This window comes from Balaenoptera borealis (genome assembly GCF_965194805.1).
Source record: "Balaenoptera borealis genome assembly, chromosome: 12".
In the NCBI taxonomy this organism is placed as follows: Eukaryota; Metazoa; Chordata; class Mammalia; order Artiodactyla; family Balaenopteridae; genus Balaenoptera; species Balaenoptera borealis.
The window spans coordinates 95,912,076-95,928,168 of record NC_138869.1 but is presented as its reverse complement, the minus strand read 5'-3'; the positions used below and the strand labels follow the sequence as shown (position 1 = coordinate 95,928,168).

General features: G+C 41.2%; 1 protein-coding gene across 1 annotated transcript in view; it reads left to right on the top strand.

Annotated features, from left to right (window-relative positions):
• CAP2 (cyclase associated actin cytoskeleton regulatory protein 2) overlaps positions 1 to 16,093 on the top strand; it is a 137,386-nt gene that overhangs the window by 105,341 nt on the left and 15,952 nt on the right. Inside the window, exons 8-11 of the mRNA XM_082345425.1 lie at positions 12,762 to 12,951; positions 14,041 to 14,216; positions 15,278 to 15,401; positions 15,497 to 15,579. Coding sequence (XP_082201551.1) covers positions 12,762 to 12,951; positions 14,041 to 14,216; positions 15,278 to 15,401; positions 15,497 to 15,579 — 573 coding nt within the window. The remainder of the gene's footprint in view (positions 1 to 12,761; positions 12,952 to 14,040; positions 14,217 to 15,277; positions 15,402 to 15,496; positions 15,580 to 16,093) is intronic.

Sequence of the window (16,093 nt, the reverse complement as noted above, 5' to 3'; positions counted from 1 at the left end):
TTGATATGAGTCTTGTTTTGTTATGGTTTTTGGTTTTGTTTTGTTTTTATTGAAGTGTAGTTGATTTATAATATTATATTAGTTTCAGGTGTACTGATTTGGGTCTTGAAGGACAGTAGGGGTTTCCTAGGCAGACAGTAAAGGAAAGGGCAGTTCTTAGCAGAGAATTCAGCAGAGAATTGGGCACAAAGGACATGAACTAAGTACTTTGAGAGAAAAGCTGTTAGTTTTGCAGAGCTGAACATGGCAGGAGATGAGACCAGAAAGGCAAATTGGGACCATGTGGTGGAATCCTTATGTGTTATCCTGAGAAGATGGGTCCATATGTGGTGTGCAGGGTTTTTTCCTTACCCACAGGCTTTTTTTTAAATTGAAATAAAGTTGATGTACAATATTATGTTAGTTTCAGGTGTATTACATAGTGATTTGACCTTTGCACACATTATGAAATGTTCACCACAATAAGTCTAGTAACTATCATTTCCTAAAGTTATTACAATATTATTAACCATATTCCTTGTGCTGCATATTACATCCCTGTGGCTTATTTATTTTATAACTGTAAGTTTGTATCTCTTAACCCTCTTCACTTATTTTGCCTACCACTATCCCCCTCCCCTCTGGCAACTACCCGTTTTTTTCTCTGTATCTGTAAGTCTGTTTCATTTTGTTTTGTGTGTTTGTTTGGTTTTTTAGATTCCACATATAAGTGAGATCATATCATATTTTTCTTACTCTGACTTATTTCACTTAGCATAATACCCTCTAGATCCATCCATGTTGTCACAAATGGCAAGATTTCATTTTTTTAATATTTATTTATATATTATTTATTTTATTTATTTTGGCTGTGCCGGGTCTTAGTTGTGGCATGCATGTGGCATCTAGTTCCCTGACCAGGGATTGAACCTGGGCCCCTGCCTTGGGAGTGTGGAGTCTTACCCACTGGACCACCAGGGAAGTCCCAAGATTTCATTTTTTATGGCTGAGTAATACTCCATTGTATACACTTGATATCTTCTTCTTACCACATCTTCTTTACCCATTCACCTGTTGATGGACACTTAGGTTGCTTCCATATCTTGGCTATTGTAAATAATGGTGCATTGAACATAGGGGTACACCATAGGTTTTTAAGCAGAAAGTTGCTCACTATAAATAATGATCTAGTAATTGTTCAGGATAAATGGAAAAGGGAAGAGACTAGAGGCCCTAATACATGCTAGGAGACTTCAGTGGATGCCAAGGATGGGATAATGAGTATGTGACCTTGAGTGTGACAATGACAATGGAATGCAAGAGATGAAATGGACACTGAGTTCGAGAACAAAAAGAGAGAGAGAAATCAAATCTAAACACAAAGTTTCCAATCTGGAAGTCTGGGAGAATAATAGTAACATCAATAAAAATAGGGATATCAACAGGAGGAGCTGGTAGAGAAGCAAGAAAAATATTCACCTGAGTTTTCACCATGTTGCATTTGAGGCACAGGTGAGATGTCCATCTAGATGGGGAGGTGGAGCAGGCAGGTGAAATGCAGGTCTGAAACTCACTGAAGGGGGAGACCTAGAGATGATAGTTAAACAGAAGAGAAGATAGAAAAAAGAGAATATGATGAAGGGTAAAACCTGGTGGGACACTGTTACTTAAGAATGGAATAAATCAATCAAAGAGACAAAAACAAGAAAAAGGAAGAGAACTAAGAGCCAAGGGTCTCAAAGCTCTAAGAACAGTGGGTTGGCTGATCAACTGTGACAATCTGGGGAGGGTAAGGTTAGAAAAAGGCTGCCAACATCTATCTTATTAGTGACCTTTAGAATGCAATTTCTGAAGGGCTGGAGGTAGATGCAGTTTTATAGAATCATGGAGCAAAAAGATTTTGTGTAATGATCTCTTCATTACTTATGGACCAGGTGTCTGACGTGATGGATTATTGCTTATAGCTTCAATTTCTGCCTTTTGAAGTTTGGGGATTATTTGTGGGTTTTATTTTTACCTTTGCTATATCTTCAGTAGAGTAAGTGTAGGTCAGAAATAAATATCTACAATTTCATACACAGTAGTTTAGAGTTAGCTGTACTATGAAGCTGTAAGCAAGCTTTTTATATTTAGGACTATTTTTATTATCTCATAAATACCTTTGAGTTTTATTGCTAGTTGATACGAATGCATAAATGTTTTTAGCGTATTTATTCTCTCCCTAAATCACACAGTAGTGGCTTTTAAAACTGCCTAATTTAATGATGAAGATTATTTTATTTACTAGGACTTTTTTATAACCAAGAACTCAAACTCTGTAAACCTGGGGGCCAGCAAGTTAATAAATGTTCCTAATTTATTTAAACCATCACCTTGGGAATATTTTAATTAAGGTGTGTTCATTTAAAATTCTTTAAGGCATAGTGTTGAAGGCAGTGGTGTAATTGGGGGTGTCCTGTTGACTACTCTCTCCTCCAACCCCTCTTAGGAAAGTCAGGAGGCTGTGGTTTAAAGGTGCAGGCAGAGGTGCTCCCCAGAGCAGAGCTGGGGGTGCCTGGATAGGAGGAGACTTTGAACTTGGCGGTCAGTCCCAGCCCAGAGCGAGCCACAATGCCCCACCGCCACCCCTCCACCCCGAGTTTTCATTCATCCCTGAGGTGCCACACCTCTGGGTCCAACCTCTTAACTCCCTGGGGAATGCCTCAAAGCCTCCACTGCCTGAGGCTGGGCCTCCCAGTAATTGCTGCCAGGGCTGTATGGCTTTATGTCCCTCCCCACCTCCAGTGAGCAAGGCAATGGCAGATGAAATTTTTGGCCCATCCTTTTTAGGATACTAAGTGATAGCAAGTCTTCCTTCTTTACACGTGAATTTTATCTTTTCAAATGGCCAAAAGCCATTGAGACCCTCTTTGGAGAAGGATTAATTCAAGTAATACTCTTTTCAGTCAAAAAGAGCAGAATACAAAGGCATGAGTGATTATTTGGTATGTGTGTTTTTGTAAACAGGTCTGAAGGCAGTCCGAAAAGAAAGTTTTGAATACTGGTAGTTTTATTAAACAAGTGTGTTGCATCAGAAGCTAATGCTTTGAAAGACAGTACTTATGTGGATCTGTAAGTTCTTGTGTGATTGCTAACAATTCAGTTGCATTTATTTGTTTTAATGACAATGTTCATGTGCCCTCCTCCTGGAATCCCCTTCCTCTTGCTTCTCTGTGTCAAATCTGACTCATCCATCCTTCAAGGTCTATTTCGAATGGTCTTCTCTCCCAGAAGCCTCTCTGACCTCCCTTGCTTACTACCATGCCCTTCCAAGCTGGAAGTTATCCTTTTCCTCCACAGAACCTCTAGTACTTCTTAAAATCTGTACTTCTTTTATGATGCTTAGCACTTTCTACCTTATAAAGCAGTTACTTATTCATTTTGGTAAATATTTATGAAGCACCTACCACGTTTCAGGCACTAGGTGCATTACTGGTGACATTAAGATGAATAATGAGTGGCTTTTCAGAGCTCGGGCTCAAGACATGACCAAACCCAAATTCACAGACAAATAATTACGATATAATGTGAAGTAACATAATAAGGGTGTTCCTAATGAGCCCTTGCAATAGAGAAACAGAAAATTTCCTCTTAGGAGAGTGCCAGAACACCTACAAAAAGAAGAGAACTTTGAGTTGAGCCTTGAAGGGTATGTAAGAGTTTTCCAGATAGTAAATTGGGGAAGAGCCTTCCAAACAAAGGCACAACCTGAGCAGAAACATGAAGGCTAAGAGCCAGTTGCCTGCTGTCAGGGAGCATGGAAGTGTCTTTTCTCTCCTCTGAGGCTGTGAGCTCATTGAAAGCAGGGTTCTTTCTCATTCTGCATGGGATCTGCAGCAGTGACTGGTACAGGGTCTTAAATACAGACAATGTCCAAACACTTCTGCTAAATTGAACACTGTAATTGGTAATTGCATTTCTTCACAGTGAAATTTCCAGAGGCTTATTCCACTAACTACAGATGGTGTTCATTGTTTAAGAGCCACGTAAATACTGTTCCTTTATTTCTTTTTTTAAAATTTATTTATTTATTTATGGCTGTGTTGGGTCTTCGTTTCTGTGTGAGGGCTTTCTCTAGTTGCGGCAAGTGGGGGCCACTCTTCATCGCGGTGCGCGGGCCTCTCATTATCGCGGCCTCTCTTGTTGCGGAGCACAGGCTCCAGACGCGCAGGCTCAGTAATTGTGGCTCACAGGCCTAGTTGCTCCGCGGCACGTGGCATCTTCCCAGACCAGGGCTCGAACCCGTGTCCCCTGCATTGGCAGGCAGATTCTCAACCACTGCGCCACCAGGGAAGCCCTCCTTTATTTCTTATATCAAATGATGGTAATGGAAATGTACAATGCATTTTCTTATAGGCAATGGCAAATGCCTTCCCTGCACTTGTCCCTTGCCATCTGCATGCCCCTAATTCCCAGTTGGTATAAACTCAGGAAATACAAGCTAATATTAGATTAAGTAAAAAGGTTTTCTTAAGAAGGGATGGAGGGAAGGTGCAGATTGTCTTCTAAAGGTAAAACAAACCCTTCATAGAATATAACATAGAGCTAAGTCCAGATTTATGGGTCCAGCTTGCACCCTTGATACAAGCTGAGCTAATCACAGACACTTTCCCAGACCTTTCCTGCAAACTTTGGAACTGGAATTGAGGCAAAAGTTACTTTGTCTTTAGTGCGGCTCAGCTATAAACCTCAGGAGATGCTGATGCTTCTATTTTTTAATTTTTTCCTAAGTAAATAATGTAAATAATACAGAGCCAAATGTAAATCATCTTTATAACAGCTATCATTTTGCCTCACTCCCCACCTCTGCCGTTTACCAAGTACGGATAATTTAAGAAATACAGTTATTTCTCTATGACCCTAAAATCCAAAAGCAAAGCAGAAACTTTAATTCAATGATAGTTCAGATCTAGGCTTTTCCGGCCAAATGAAGTCACAGTCCAGATAATTCAAGCCACACGTCACTCTCAGTCTTACAACTGTTGGCTATCTATAGTTTGTCTCTTTGATGGGTATATTCTGCTATCTTTAACTCTGGAAATTTTTCCCATGGAAAATTTAATTTTATCTTTCCTTTTTTTATGAGAAATTATATTTTGAAGCTGCCAATGCTGGCAGACAAGAAGAAAAAACAATCTGGGAATCCCAGATTTGGTCCACAGAGCAGTAGCAAAAAAAGGCCAAACCAATCACTAAAGCTACTTATGAAGACAATTTATGCAAAATAGCTGGGTCACTTGAGCAAATTAGATTGTGTTCAACATATTCTCTGGAATCTGCTCTGAGGGCTTGGTCTACTTTTATCAAACATCTCTGCTTTGGGCATGTAAAACAGGAATCACCACCTATGTTTTTTGAAGGGCCACATCCAGATCTATAAATTAGGAAACAGTAAGCATAAAAACACTAAGTTACTGGTTTCCACAAACTGATATAGACTGTGTAAGGTATTCTCAGGCTGTTTTCCAATTTAAAGCTGTTTTTCCTTCTCTGAAGGGACTTTGTTTCTTGTTCTTTTTTCATCTACCGCCATATTTCACATCTCTCCAGATTATCAAAGGAATAACATACAGAGACCCCAGGAGGGTGGGGAGAAAGAGGATGAGGAAACCATCAGAAGCCATTGGCGAAACCATGAGATTTGGGTTTTTCATTACCTTGCCTGTTGTACCTCTATCTTGGGCTAAGGGAGTTTGTCGTCTTGCCTCTGAAGAAAAGTGATCAAAATGGGCCTTACATTTCCTTCATAATTGTGGGACCATCTTTTTATTTTGACGGTATATAAGTACCCTTGGTATTTTTATGGAAACTTGAAATTCGAGTAGTATTCTGTTACCATAGATGAAATAGGAAATATTCCCTAAATCGACTTTTTAAAAATTATTAATAAACATATGCTTAAAATATTATATAGCTCTTCATTGTAATATTTTTTAACAACTCTGTTTTCTTGGAAAGGCCCCCAGAAACTTTGTTTTCATTGGCAGAAGTCTAAAAATTATAGGAAGTGATAAAAATAAGAGAACAGAGATTAAAGTCACAAATTCACTTTGGTTTATACTCATGTTGTACAGGATGATTATCTGTATGTTCGTTTATGTGCAATCTTTTTTCTTGAAAATGGTTGTCTGCCAATAAAAGTGTGGTATAAATATAAATGTAAAATTTGTACGTACTTACAGAAATTGACAAATTTGGAAATGTATCAATTTCACCAAGTTCTTGATCTAAGTACAGCTTTCAGAAAATAGAAAGAAACTAGTTTTGAGGTCTAAAATATAAACAAACCCTAAACCATGAATTTGTGAAGTATTTTTACTGCTGTGAAAACTAGTTTATGTATATAGAAAGTTAGTCTTTAGTTCTGAAACTGTAGTTCTTTCTTTTAATCCCTCCCTCCTTTTGTGGTATGTGAGAGGTTTATCATTATCCTATTTATATGCCATGTTACATTAAGATCATTTGAGATTCTCCATCTTTGGAAAAACTAATAAACAGCATTGGCCAAAAGGCTCAGTTGTAAAACACTGTGAAGTCCTATAGTTTTAGCAGGTTAAAATAATAAGTCTAAGTGTATTTGTGACTGAAATGGCTTTGTGATTTTTTAACGCTTTATTTATTTATTTATTTATTTATCTTTGGCTGCGTTGGGTCTTTTTTGCTGCATGCAGACTTTCCGTAGTTGTGGCGAGCAGAGACTACTCTTCGTTGCGGTGCAGTGGCTTCTCTTGTTGCAGAGCATGGACTCTAGGCGTGTGGGCTTCAGTAGTTGTGGCACGCAGGCTCAGTAGTTGTGGCTCGCGGGCTCTAGAGCGCAGGCTCAGTAGTTGCGGTGCACAGGCTTAGTTGCTCCGCGGCATGTGGGATCTTCCTGGACCAGGGATCGAACCCGTGTCCCCTGCATTGGCAGGCGGATTCTTAACCACTTTCCCACCAGGGAAGTCCCTAAACACTTTTAAAGTATGTAATTGGGCACATGTAATGTACCTGGAAAGCATTAAGTGTAAGCCAGGTGATTAATGGACCAGGCTGTCTCTGAGATGGACAGCAAAAGAGAGAACCTGACCAAGAAACTGAAGACAGCCATCTGTGTGTGTGCGTGAAGGGGAATTGAGGTGGTGGCCATAAGGAAAGGATGGGGGGTGGGCAGGAAACCCATAAACAGTGCCACTGCATGTCAGCTGTTTCATTTTGTAGCTTTATCTATGATCTCCACAAATACTTAAAGATGGTGGCTCAAAATATTACTATCACTAAGCTAGTTTTATAGAAGAAACATCGTAACAAAAGCTCTGCTGTGAGGGACAGAATCCATCTGTTCCAAGAGACTGTCACAGGGTATTTTGATTTTCTTGGTCTCTGCCTTTTAAGAAATTGGGAAAAATACACACCAAGATGTAGGTTGCCAGGCCTGTTCTTAAAGTTGGAGATTAATGTTACGTGTATATACATTTCTCCCTCAGTCTCTCCTTATAAGACCTGTGTCCTCTACAGAGCATTCGATGGTGTGGCCCCGGCCTAAGCCATTCTCTGGCTCTCCTGACCCCACTGTCCTGAGGAGAGCTGGCCACACCCTCCTTTGTGCTCCCAGTGTTCCTGTTCATGTGACACACGACACATATCAAACTGCATCTGCAGCTACTATTTTGTGCACTCGACACTCCCACTAGATTATGAGTTTCTTAACAAACAAGATGTATGCCTACTTCATCATACACCCAGTTCCTTGCAAGGTAGCTCTAGGCAAATGTGGAATGGACAAACGAGCCTACTTATTCTAATTCACTTTCAATCTATTAAAGAGGTTCTATTTAGACCAAATCATCTGCTACCCCTATTGCTGAATTTGAAAAATCTTAGACTTTAAAAGGTGAAAGTTGAAAATTCCCCAAAAATGTAACTCTTAAACAGAAAATCTTAGATGGAAAACTTTTCTTTGTAGCTGATTTTTTTTTTTTTTTTTTTTTTTTTTGCCTAAAGAGCTATGTTTCACTTTTTTGCTTAATTTTGTCACAAAGACATAAAACCTCCATCTAAAAGTAGACTATTAGTCCTACTTTCAACAGACCCAACAAAATGGAGAATTGGAGTCCCTTTTGCAGATTATTTAGATCCAAAGCTAGACTGTAGCTGAATTAACTGGATAACTAAGACAGTGGTATGGGCTGTGGGAGATAGAAGTGGTTGTTAATTACATGTGTCAAAACAATGTGGAGATTTCGTTTAAGAACTAGAAATAGTTTCCCTTTCAGAATAAAACCTAAATTCCAAAGTAATAAAGTGATAAGTAATTATTTCAAGTGACATTTAATGGAAAAAATTCTGATGCACATTAGTACATAAATATATTCCATGTAATACAGTTATAGAATTTTATATATATAGTATATATAACCAAAACATTACGAGCTTTCCACATGCCACATACAATGGTTTCATTATTTCATAGTTATAGTTCATATATTTAAAGGCAGAGGAAGCGGCTGTTCCCAGGACAGTTGAAATTAATTTAGAGAAAGGGATTTGCAGACGTTTTAAAAAGTCTTTGTGCCGCCTCTACCCCGACTCCAAAAGAAAAAAAGTAAATAATCAAACATCTGCTCTCAAAATTAACCTTAATAGAGCTTTCAAAAGCAGCATTTTTAGGTTTTGTGCTGTGTTCTTACAACATAAGTGAACGCTTGCACCCTAAATATGGCCACTTAAAATCATAAATGGCCTGCTTTTTTTTTTTTTAAGTTGGAAACTATTGTTACAATGGCTTTAATAAAATGCGTTTTTCAGTTGTTTCCAGTTTGGGGTCTAAGATACTTCAGACTCATTTCGTCAGGATAAGGTAGCGTCTTTAAAAAGCATCTGTGTGGGGATCGCTGCTCCTTCACTCAGGTTAAGCCTTTCCCCCTTCGACTTCCTTCATTTCGGCCCTCACCTCACCTTTACTCTCCAGTCTGTGTGACCTTGTGCAAGTCACAGGATATCATAATTCTGTAGGTCCTGAGTTTTTAGAAGTGTAATTCTACACTGTAGAAGTAAAATTGTTAGGGTAAAACACAACATCAAAGATTGTTTTATTAAGGGTTCTTTTAGAAGGACCGGAAATACTCAGATAATTTGCAAGGGAATGGCATCTTTTATTAAATGTCTTTTATTCTGTATGTGTAGATCTGACCCCAGAGCCTCTATTCCAGGAAGTGAATGCAGTCTGCAACCTAATTAAAGGTTATCCCCTGTGACTCTCCCAGGACCCTCTCAGGTTCCTGGTGCAGGCTCAGAGATAAGGTTGCCCACTGGAAGTTTCCGTCTGTATCCCCACACGGCCTTAACTCACAGTGTGAGCTGGGCCAGATCTGCCCCCTTGCCAGTGCTCCTTTCCCCCTCTTAGCTAGTCTTCCCACAGGGCCCATATCCCATTGAGAGTAAGAAGCAGCAGATCCCTCAACAGGCAACCGAGGTTGTAGGCTTGATCTGACCCACTACTTCTCATTCAGTCTAGACAACCTGGTGCATTACCTCTGCCATGAGATTTTATCTAAGAATAAATCACACCCAGGGACAATGCCCTTAAATCTCCAGTCCCCCGGGCAGGGGGGCGGGGGGCAGGTCCCCATCCCAGAACAACTTGGACACTAGGCAGGAAACTGAGATTTGGGCGCAAGTACCCCATTACTGGCACCAGTGGGTACTCAGGAAAAGTGAATAAGGCAAGAGTCCAGTTGCTAGAACGCAGGCACAGAGTCAGAACAAACTAGCGTCCAGGGTGACTTGATGCTGAGATGCCAGTGTCAGTACTCAAGACATATCCCCATGGGATCAAGCCTGGCTCCAGAGTTGGCCATAGGAGCCCAGTCAGCTGCTAAGGCGTTAGAGGGAGGGAGCAAGGAGTAGTGGAGATAAAAGTTAAATTATTACACCGCCTCCCAACACTTCATGTATATTTAAGCCAGAGGCCCAGGAGCAGCACTACATATGTGTAGGGTCGCCCATCCCTCTGGTTAATTTGACTAGTGACTTTTTTTTTTACGTCTGAATACAGCATAAAGGATTTCCCTGAAGAAGACTTTAGAATCAAGCAGATATGTGCTTGAATTATGTCCCTGCCATTTACTGGCCATTTAATATTGGGTCAGCCTTTCTGACTTCCTGCTTTATTTTCTGTGAGAGGGGGATTTCAATCCTAGTAATGTGGTTGTGATGACTCAGATGAATCTCAGCACAAAGCATGCAGTGGTTGTTCCCAAATTTGTGTGCACATTGGAATCACCTATAGGGAGCTTCAGAAAATGCCCATGTGCTGCCTGCCTCCCCAGAGTGTTCCTGCCGCGTGGCCTAGGCTTGGGAACTTCTAACAGATCCCCAGATGATTCTGATGTTCGGACAACTTCGGGAACCCCTTGGCACAGAGCCTGTCCTACACTGAGCATTAAATATCTGTTAGATGAGTGGAAACAACCAGTGCCTGGCACGTATGAGCTTCTCCAGAATTCTTGGCTCCCTTCCCTTCCCTGCCCCTCTCGCCTCTGTTTCACCGGGATGCCTGAAGACAGTGTCGGGCTGTGATTCCAGTCCGTGCGGCTGCCGCTTATGCCGGGCACATGAGAACGCAGAAAGCTCTGGTCCCACATGCCTGCAGGAGGAGAAGAGGAGGCGAAGATAAGTTCATCACAAGGGGCAGCCCATGAGCGCCTGCTAAGGGACTTTCTGAGTTTGCTCTCGAGGACACTGTGTACGGTAAAGCCCCTCAGCACTGCTTGTCAAGTCACCCTGGAAACTAGAGCCCAGGCGTGTGCTCTCACTGGGGCCGATGCAGGAATGGGCCAGAACGCACAACGGATAAGCCAATGGCAGAGTTTCAGCTGGTCCTGAGTTCTCCTTTTTTTGGGGGGGGAGGTTTTAGAGTCAACACTTGTTGCAGTAAATCCTTTGTTTGGTGTTCCTGGGTCAGCCATCTGAATGTATCAGAGTTCCAAGAAGTTGAATATGTGGCTTATTGGTTTCAGTGTCCTTTAATGGCTCTTGGAGAGAGCCATTAAAGAACGAATGCTGAGAGCTAGGGAACCATCTAAGTCATTCTAAGATTTAGAAGCCGGTGTCATCTCCCCTTTCCACAAAACAGGAGAACTTTAAAGCTGCAGTGTTTCAGATGTGGGAGAGGAGCCTGGCCCTTTGCTGACTATTTGAGTTATTATGTGCTTGTGAGTAAAAGTAATATGTCGTGGCTCTAAGTGTCTGGAACTGGAATATTGTTTGATGTGCAAAGCTTATATTTTACACTTTATGATTCAGAGCAAATGTTCAAATTTCACCCCAGTAACATAATAGGAAATATTTAAAATGCTAAAAAAAAAAAAAAAATTGGTCAGTCTCAAGAACTGTGCAGTCAATTTCTGCTTGGCCCAAGGATCCTGATGGAGTCAGTCTGTTTTTCCTTATAAACCAAAAAAAATATCACAAATTATCATTTCGGGAGACAAGACCTCCAGCCTACTCAGTTTTTAAGATGTGCATTCTCAGTAAGAGAAGAACCTTTTATTTTCAGGGTAATTCTACACTTAATAGGGATTGTATAAGTACTTTGAAAATAGTGTGGATTTTTTTTTTCAACTGAAAACTACCACAGATTAAAACTTCCTGATATTGACACTTTGTAATACTGCGTTGTTTATGAAAATAAGGATCTGCTGTCATTGTTAATATTTAGCACTTATGTGATGTTTTACATATCGTATTTGGTATTGAAAATATATAAGCCTCAGGCACATTTTCATCACTCTCAAATTTTATAGTTTCCGTTTTTTTACTTGAATTAACTTCTCATTCTTTATCATAGTCATACAGTTCTACTTCAGGGTTTAAAAGTAATATGGTACATAACACAAGGTTATTGTATATGTGTGTTTCTATCCTACTAGTTTTAAGCTCTGTGACAACGTCGTCTATGTGGTCCTCTCAAAACATTGAAACAAATCCCTCTATTGTCTGTCACCTTTTACTGACATTTGAATTTGTTAGAACTTCATATTGAAAACAAGGATTGCACTTCATATAGCAGAGAAAAGAATAAGCATAGGTCTTGCTCAGGCAAAATACAATTTTCTCTGGTTTACTAAAAGTCAGCATTAGATGAACCAAACCGTCAGAAGCATCCGGACCCTGATCACCTTCATGTTTGACAGGCGTCCAGGTCACACGTGGTCCTCCCTTGGGGTTCGGTTTGAGGCATGCATACTTGAAAAATGAGTTCCAGAGAAAGAGTTTCAGTATCTCTTTCTTTAGCTGCTCAAAAAACTAACCACTGAATATTTTTCCTCTCTCTCTCTCTCTCTCTCATTGGTGGTTGTAATTCCCAGTGTCCCCAAAAGAATCCTCTTACTAGTTGGACCACTTTTTTCTTATGATTATCAATTGGCCAAAGTCCAGTTTCATTCATATCCTGAGCTTTGGACGTGAACCTGTGAATATGGCTTTGTTTGCCTCTGAGTTGGCAGTGTGAATCTGGCACATGCAGTTTCTACTGACAGGGTTATACAGCTACGTGATGCTCCGTGTTCCCAAGGCAAACCCCCACTTGGTCCCAGGTCTTCCCAAACAGACCCATGATGCACAGGTATACCCCTGGGTGCCCTTTGTGAATCTCAAACCCCACTCCCTCACTGACAACAGGCTCTAAGTGATGTTGGCAGAATCCCAGCTCTCAGCAAGGACATCATCTCAATAGAGTGCTTTCCGTCTTCTCTCTCCCACAGGGTCCAGTAGCATCAACTGCATCAGCGTTGTCTGTCCTCTCCCTTGGGCCTGGCCTTCCTCCACCTCCACCTCCTCCACCTCCTCCAGGGCCACCTCCACTTTTTGAGAGTGAGGGCAGAAGAGAAGAGTCCTCTCCTTCACGCTCAGCTTTATTTGCACAACTTAACCAAGGGGAAGCAGTTACAAAAGGTGAGAAAACCAGACCTTGAGGCTGTCTCCCTCTGGCTTCAGGCACACAGATCCCTCAGAGCCCACGGTGATGGATACACCATTCCATCCCAGTCCCTACTACGTGGAGAGCTGTGTGTTCTTCATCTCAAGGTAGATGGGCTCAGTGGGCTGCTGGGTGGGTCAGAAAGAAGAACTCAGAGATTCTAGGTTCTAAATGGACCACTGCACTGTATCACCACTTCAGCCCTTGATGCTTCAGCACCAGCTACAATCAAGGCATCAAGATCAAGTGAAATAAAAATGACAAATAATAGAACCTCTGTCCTCAGAGGTGTACGGGCTTGTCAAAGAATTAGATCATTGAACTACCGTTGTGAATGGTTAATTTTTTTAATCATATACTTAATAAATTCATGTTGCCAGAAACTTTATGCAGATGTATTTTTGCTTTGCATGGGTGGTAGGAATTATGGTATAAGTGTTCTTGTGTGCTGTGCTGGGAGCTAAGAACCAAAACTTCTAACTATTTCTCTGGCTGCAGCTGGCTGCATTGTCCCCTCATCCGCAAAGGAAGGGGATGGACTCATAACCCTTAAGTCGATTCCATACTCTGACCTATGCTTACTGAAATGCCCTAACTTTTTAGACTGTATCTAGGAAATGATTTAGCTATGACAGAAGTAAATCATGGAATCCTTTCTGGCGAGGGGGTTTGCATTTCGCATAATTTTTATCTATTAGCTTATCTCCTTCAAGAAGAGGTTCCTCAAGGGGAATTTCCTGACAGTCCAGTGGTTAGGACTCCAAGCTCCCACTGCAGGGGGCAAGGGTTCAGTCCCTGGTCAGGGAACTAAAGTCCCGCAGCCCGTGTGGTGGAGCAAAAAAAAAAAAAAAAAAAGAGGTTCCTCAAATTAAAAAATACTTACAGGGCTTCTATTAACTCTAAGCTTATGTAGGTCTCAGCCTCTGCATACTAACCTTGAGAAAACACTCGACTGTTATGAAAATAGCATTACCTGCGCTGTTTACATCATGTTGATACAAGAAGTTAGGGACATTTCCCTTTGCATAAAATGTAGGAAATGTGTCTATGTGTTACCTTCCCAGGGCTCCGGCATGTTACAGATGACCAGAAGACATACAAGAATCCCAGCCTCCGGGCTCACGGAGGACAAACTCCATCTCCTACCAAAAGCCGCACTCCAGGCCCCAAGTCTCCCCAGTCTCATCCTCCTAGGAAACATGCTCCTGTGTTAGAGTTGGAAGGGAAGAAATGGAGAGTGGTGAGTGGAGCCCTTTAACTTTATTCCTGACATACTCCGATGAAAGGAACAATGGCTAAACTGTTTGCCAGGGTCTTAAGGATTTCCCAATGAAATGTCAGAGGCAAAAGTCACTAGCTAGACTAGAAACCAGGGCCTTTCTGAATGCTTCCATAAATGTTTTTTGGTTTTCATTATTCTCATGCATTTTTTCTTCAACTTTTTAAAAATTATTTTTTTAATTGTGGTAAAGTACGCATAACACAAAATTTACCATCTTAACATTTAAGTGCACAGTTCAGTGGCATTAAGTACATTCACACTGTTGTGCAACCATCCCCACCATCCATCCACAGAACTCTTTCCATCTGGTAAAACTGAAACTGTACCGCTTAAACAGTAATTCTCCATTCCCCCTCACGTCACCCCCTGGCAACCACCTTTCTACTTTCTGTCTCTATGAATTTGACTCCTCTTTCTGGAAACTTTTAATCTGTGCCCCATTCTGATCTACTGTAGGATGTTTCATCCTATTCCACTGACCGAGGTGCTGATATAACCTACTGCGTCACCCACCACTTTCACTGTTGTCTGAGCAGGACAAAGACACTTTGAACGTGGATGGAAGCTGGTGCCCCCTGCCAGTTCAGGGGCCTTCCCTAAAGATGGAGGAACAAAGTCCCCAGAAAGGTTGTCATGGTCTGAAAGTACACTGGGACTTAGACCACTGTTGTGACCCTTGCTAGTCTATTTGTCCAACTCCTACTTGCAGATAGTGCTGTAGCATCAAGTCCAGACTCAGCGGCCAGACTCAACCAAAAGCCCCCGCCCACTAGCCAGCGTGCCTGATGCCTGACTGTTCACAAATTGACACCGACCCCTCTTCCAAGCAGCCGTTCCTCTCATTCCCAGCATTACAGTGACAAAGTCAGACCTGCGGTTTGGTCTGTTAAGAAAATGGTTCCTAAAGGAAGAACATATTGAGAAGCTGTAACTGGTGAATGCTCCACAGTAATTTCAGCATGCGGTGGACTTAATTCATGCGTCCTTATATTTAATATTTGCATATGTTTTAATTGTAGGAATACCAAGAGGACAGGAATGACCTTGTGATTTCAGAGACTGAACTGAGACAGGTGGCTTACATTTTCAAATGCAGCAAGTCTACTCTACAGATAAAAGGGAAAATAAATTCCATTACAATTGGTAGGGCAGAATTATGGGTCTGTACCTACTATGATAAGCTGCTTTGTATAAGTATGCTGTATGAATTTAGTAGATTGGTTTTTTTTTTCCCCTAGACAACTGTAAGAAGTTTGGCCTTGTGTTTGACAATGTGGTGGGCATTGTGGAAGTGATCAACTCCAAGGACATTCAGATGCAGGTAATTGACACTTTCAGCCATTCCCAACCCCCACTACCTATGGCTTTGCCTAGACATCCCCTCTGTTTACAAGGGGCCCTCCATGTCCACCTGTAAAACTCTTATTCTCTTTCCCTCTAGACACAGCTCTGTCTTCACCTCCTCTCTGAAGCCCTCTCTTAACTTCTTGGACAGTGTTAATTCCCCCTTTTCAACCTCTTATAACACATCCTATCTTGCACAGCAGTTACTAGTTTACCATTTCTATTTCAAGAACAGCCAATTAATCTTTACAGCTCCAGAAATTTGCACAGTACCTGAACATAGTAGGTGTCCAATAAATGTTTGATGAATGGGTGATTGGAATGAATCAACTAATGAGTGAACCAAAATATTAAGAGATTCTCCTAGCATAATAGTACCATGCCGAAGAGAATTTATTTCCCTCAGGAAAAATTGGTTCTGGGTAAAGTTTTTCTGAAGAGTCAATGAGATTATCAGAAAAACAACTTGGAAAGCAGGATTGCAATTGAAT